General features: G+C 36.1%; 1 protein-coding gene across 1 annotated transcript; it reads right to left on the bottom strand.

Annotated features, from left to right (window-relative positions):
* Positions 1–4,163: 4,163 nt before the first annotated feature.
* LOC129571860 (uncharacterized) lies at positions 4,164–5,442 on the bottom strand. Its single transcript, XM_055451729.1, has 4 exons — positions 5,307–5,442; positions 5,037–5,230; positions 4,757–4,949; positions 4,164–4,479 (listed from the first exon to the last, which is right to left on the bottom strand). The coding sequence occupies exons 1-4, from the start codon at positions 5,440–5,442 to the stop codon at positions 4,454–4,456; spliced, it is 549 nt and encodes a 182-aa protein (XP_055307704.1). The 3' UTR covers positions 4,164–4,453.
* Between the last annotated feature and the right edge of the window lie 618 nt (positions 5,443–6,060).

Raw genomic sequence — 6,060 nt, 5'->3', positions numbered from 1 at the left:
GTACATTTTTTTGCCAAGGGTGCTCTCAATTTTGTCCGATACTGTATTTCTGGCCGCATATTTGGTTGGTTCGATTTCAACTCTAAAAGAATTGACTTTTGGCCAAAAATCCTTAAATATAGGCTTTTCAGCGATGGTATCTTGGCGCAAAGTAATTTTTTTCTCGAAAATATGGGGAGTCTACCCAGAAAAAACTCTCAAAATTGACTTTTCGAGGTACCTTCCGAACAAAAGTTACGTTTTTCATGCATTTTGCTATGAAAATAACATTTTTTGTTCGGGAGGTACCCCAAAAATACACTATTTGGATGAGTTTTTTTAGTAAAAAAATAATTTTTTCGAGAAATATTGGGAATCTTCTCACACAGAATCTCTTATAAATGATTTTTGGGATACCTCCCGAACAAAAAATGATATATTCATATCAAAATGCATGAAAAACGTAACTTTTGTTTGGGAGGTACCTCGAAAAGTCAATTTTGAGAGTTTTTGTCTGGGTAGACTGGGTAGCTACTTATTTTGTGTTCGTTGTTTTATTGTGCAGCACCGTTTGAACTGTGAAACATATCTGAAGCGGTATGAGGGATTAGTGAACGCCGGTGAATGGGTTTTCCTCTGTATTTGTGCACAATGCTTCATTTTGTCGAGCTCGTGCGCGTTTGTGTGTCTGTATTGAAATCAGGTCACCTGTCAAACCGAAGCTCATGTTTGTGATTTGCTCATTTTGGCCTGAAATTTGTCTTATATGTGTCGATAAAAAAAACTCTAGACGTGGTTTCGAACAAACTAATGATGCAAAAGTGCTTGGTTTTTGGTCCTCTAAACCAAGCAATCGGAATTTCTCACGTGCAGAAAAGTTGAAATTTGTTACACGGTGTTACTGCAAAAATCGGGGAAAATCGACCAAAATATGACCATATCGGAATTTATTTGTTTGAATGATAAAAAATGTTAAAGTCGGTAATTATTGGTTATTTTTAAAACCGTGGTTAGCCCCTAGGTGAAATGCTTGAATATGAATAATCGTGAAGCAAATATAATTCATGGAATTGAAATTAGAATGAGTTGCATTACGTTCTTCAATAATATTAGTCAACACAAAAAAAACAGCCGAACGATACTCTTCCAAACGAATTGCCGAACGACTTCTGAATTTTGTTTTATCCCATCTTCTATAATGACTTGATATTGAGACCTATAAAATTATTCTCGATATGCTTTTGTTTATAACGAATATTTATCGTCTGCGACATTTATTGTTTACATATATTGCAAGCCATTCAAAAGCCAAAATTCATTCTCATGCCCTTATTCTTTAAAAGAGTTTTAGATTTATTGGAGCCAGCCAATAAATTGCATCAGTCGCGAGAAATGAGCTACGTCAGAGCAATGCCACTGATTGATTTGGTCATCGAATATCAAAAATTTCTTTTGTAAAATTGAAAATTACGCGCCACCCCAAAAATTGGTCATGCCACCCCATACAATCAATCCTGGCTACGGGCCTGCACATATAGCTTAACTTGAATTCCTTTTTCGAATAGTAAGTTTGCAAGACCAATACGGATGTTTGCCCTGCAAGACCACTAATTTTTTTTGAGGTCTCTGGTCCAAATTTCGACTCGAAAATAGCTATAATTCAAGTTTAACTATATGTGGTTTCAAAGCTGACCTCCTCAGCTAAAAAATACGTGCTATGAGATCTATCTAGGACATTTGGTTGAGAAATTATAGCTCTCCAAGGTACTCTTCGATTTTGCGAGCCTACTTTTATCTTCTCTGCTAATAACACATAATGTTTGCTGTTGTTTTTTAATATATCAGAAAGGATATAATTAAATATATTTGGTTTTAATTTGCTAGGGAAAATATAATTTTTTCATCTTTCATGCCCATACGCATCGAATGTTAACTTAGGAATTCACTGGTACTCACAAAAAACTCAAAGTTAAAATTTTGGCCACGAGAGGTCAAGATAAGCGGTCCAATCCTTGGAACAGACAAAAAATACCTGTTTTGGCTTTGCCGTGGTTAAAATAGGTTTACTGTCAATTATCTCTGTTTATATCAACACAACTGTAGTCAAAATGAAGCTAAAATGTTATATGTGTCCTATTTGTTTCGAGAATAAAAACGAGATTATTAAACATTTGAAAAAACAACATTCAATTAAAGAAAGAGTGCATTCAATCAAGTGTCCAGTCGAGAGCTCAAAGTGTGAAAAACAATTTACTACGTTCAACGGGTTGAAAAAACACATTGACAAATGCGTCAAAACTACAACAGGGGACGTCGATCCAGAAATACCGCAAAAAGCCATTGCTAAAGAACTTGAAAAGTTAAATTTACATTCACAAAGTTTTCAATCAGATGATATTGAAAATGTTTGTAATAGCAAAATCACAGATAACATATTTTTGGCTTCTAATTGTGATGATTCTATCTCGGAAAAGTTATCATTGCAATTGCAACACAATACGGCAATACAATAATCGCTTTAAAGCGACGAGGAATTCGTATTTAACGCAAGCAGTTTTGAGAGCTCAAGCGCTGAAAATGTACAAAGGGGACCGTATGTTTTGAATCGAGTGATATTATTTCAGATGGGAAGCACCGCACAAAAATAATTGATTCACCGACGTTGGTGAATGAATTTATGAAATCAGTGGTCGAACTTGGTGGTAATCAAAAAGTAACAAATCAAATATTCCAAATTGGAGAGAATTTATTAAAACAAATGAAAGAGTTGTGTCATCAAAGTATTCACGAAAATCGCACAAGTCCTGAGGAGACATTGAATGTTACATTTACTTCGACCTTAAATCATCTTAAAGCATTCAATTCCACCTATAAAAGTGGACTAAACTGCCAAAATTCACATTTTCAACATCTTCAATTTTTATGAAATGCCGTTTATCTTCACAATGAACACGAATAAACGACATTTTCGTGCCAATTTTCGGTATCACAAATCGGTTTAATATTAAAGATATTTGCTTTCACTGGTGGAATAAAACTGTTGCGGCATTCGAATGCGTAAATGACTTTGACAGCTATAGTTTGTTTTGACGTTTCTGCCACTGAGTGGCGTTTTAACCACCATAAAGACAAAATATGTAATTTTTGTCCTTTTCGAGGATTGGACCGCTTATCTTGACCTCTCGTGGTCAAAGTTTTAACTCTGAGTTTTTTGTGAGTATGAACGTCAAACTGAAATATCTGTGTATATTCAAAAATATACATCGTAAACAGCAAATCAATATTACTAAATATATATAGACACTTCAGATTGACGAGCATAAACTGTAATTTTTCAGTGAATTTGCATATAAACTGTAATTTGTTCGTGGTTACTTGTGTTTTGGAAAGTGTGAAGCAAATGTGTTAATTATTTATATGATACAAATGCATTCGTTTTCAAATTTGATACATCAAGTTGTCATCGGATTTTGCATTAACTATCTAAGAGTATTTATTGCTTCAGTCTGAATTGAATGATATTTTATGCGCTGACATTTTGAATACATTATTTCTGACTTAAAAGATACAATTTTTCGTTTATTTTTTTGATTATTATTGCATTTTTTTTCTTCCATTTGAAATTGGAAAAAAATATAGGAGAATATGAGTAATTTGTAGAAAAATACAATGTATAGGACATAGGAAAGTGATCGGATTTATAGGAATCTCCTACCGAATATAGGAGATCTGGTCACATTAGTTAAGCGCATCAATCTTGCCGATTTTGTTCAACTTGTGACTTGAACAGGCGATTCGAATCATTTTGCGAAGCAATGGCGGTTTTTCTTCTTTATCATCAAATAGATCATGGACAACAAATCGATCATCATTCGATGATGGTAGTGCTGTTGACGGTGATGCAGTTTCGCTTGCAATACGAACTATTGCGTGTTCATCAAAGTCCATATCGTCATCGATATCGACATCGACATCGTCTTTATCGGAATCAACTTCTGCTGTGGCTGCTGCTGCTGTGCGTGTGCCAGATGTTTCGTGTGCGTCCGTATTTCTGGCCGAAGAAGCACCACTACCAGTGGCAGCACTAGAAGTACTAACAATCGAAGCACTTGTGATTACACTTGCCGTATCAACACCGTCAGACCACATCTTGGTCTTCGGCTAATACTAGAAATGAACGGTAATTGTCGCCATAATTTCGTAAGGCCGCGGCATATTCACCAGCGCCATCCGTCGTAATAAAGAAAACTTTTTCCAAAATCCCGAAAAGTTCGAATATTGGATGTAACTTTTGGGCTACTCGGTCGTTCGTGTGATTTCCCTCGAAACTTTCGCACGCAATGAATGCTGTTTTCAATTCGAGCTTCACGGGATCATAATAGTGAACACTAACGCAATAAAGGAACGATTAGAGCGAGTCCACATGTCCGACGTTGCGCTAAAATAGTCAACCGATTTGAATGTTTCGATCAGATCAGCGCGATGCTTGTTGGCAAGTGCCTGTAAATTGAAAACAGAACAAACGAAATGCACACCATCGAAATGAAAATTAATGTATCGGATTGATCGGTTCACAAATTCACAAAAGGATTTTGTGATTTTGTCTCGCCCTCTTCTGGCGGTCAGAAGTGGCTTCGACTTGAACTTCGCCGACTTTCGTTGTCGACCCACACAAACTATGCAATGGAGAGAAGAAAAGCAATAGAACGATTGTTGTGTAAAATTCGATTCAATTCACAGAAAAAAATGTCACAGTGAAATAATTGAGAATTCATACCGTCAATAAGTTTGGTCAAGTGGATGCTATTTGATTTTGAGATTGGGAGTCTTTCCTTAATGAGGAAGTTTAAAATTGCACACTCAATGAGTGAGCATGACAATGGGTTGGACTTGTCATTGCGTTCAAACACTTTCTCATTCTTTTCCTCCTCGGACACAGCTACAATTCGTTTGAAATGTGACGGATGCACCTAATGAAAAAATAAAATCAATCGAAACACAAAAAAACTTTTGTCAATATTGCCGGGCAATATTATTCCATCGACACGGAAACCTACCTTGCTCAAATGAGACTTCAAATTCGAATTATTGCCCTTGTGAAAAAACTTATACGGTGAATTGTCATCGCATAGTTTACACTTGGCTTTCAATCGAATTTCATCGCCAGGATTCACACGACGGAATTCCTTGAAACACGCCAACATGTGTGCGGTTAGTTCGCATTTGTTTCGCCATGATGAAATGATTGTATCTAAGCGTCGAAGGTGAACACGCAAAACGAATGAAAAAACACACATTGAATTTTGTTTCACTCCATTGCCACTTACCTAATGCTATTCCTTCATCTTGATCTACTTCCAATCCAAGCACTTCATCTTCATGCGATGGGACATTGTCACTTATTTCCCAAACATTATCCATTCGTTGCCTTCTGCAAGGCGGCTCATCACCATCGCGAGCCATTGCCAAATTATTGAAATTTCACACCATGCACACAGCAAACCAAGCGAACACCCAACACGCGCACGGACCAAAAACGATTGCCGAAAAAAACTGCGCAGTTTGTGTTTGACTTTTGCCGTTTGTATATAGTTCACACTACTGTGTGCTGTGTGTGCGCTTGCGTCCGATATACTTTATACATGCGTATACGTAGAAAACAACGAAAAAACGACAAACGGCTGCCATCTATCGAAAATTTCGCCCGAAATATCCCATTTGCAAATCTCCCAAGCAAATGATTTGCTTTGATTGAATTCAAAACAATAAAACTAACACGAAAAAAAATTCATTTGATTCTCGTACCATACAAGTGTTTGAAATAAAAATACAAAACAAACAATTGGCAAATAATTTAACCAATAAATTGAAGAAACCATCGACCTTGAAACGATCAATTTCCCGTGTTTTGTCTACATTTCCGAGTGTAAAGTGTACAAAAAAAAATTCCTGCGCTTTTTCTCCCACCGACTAGATGCGCGAAAGAAAGCATTATTAAGATTGAATCTTAATAATTTGTTATTAATATGTTATTATCATAGTTAATAATATATTATTAGCGCCGAATCATAGGATTTATTA

This window comes from Sitodiplosis mosellana, unplaced genomic scaffold (assembly GCF_009176505.1).
Source record: "Sitodiplosis mosellana isolate CC-2019 unplaced genomic scaffold, AAFC_SMos_1.0 Smas_scaffold_3560, whole genome shotgun sequence".
NCBI classification, from domain to species: domain Eukaryota; kingdom Metazoa; phylum Arthropoda; class Insecta; order Diptera; family Cecidomyiidae; genus Sitodiplosis; species Sitodiplosis mosellana.
Note: the sequence above shows the minus strand (reverse complement) of the source record. Positions and strands in the feature narration are given on the sequence as shown.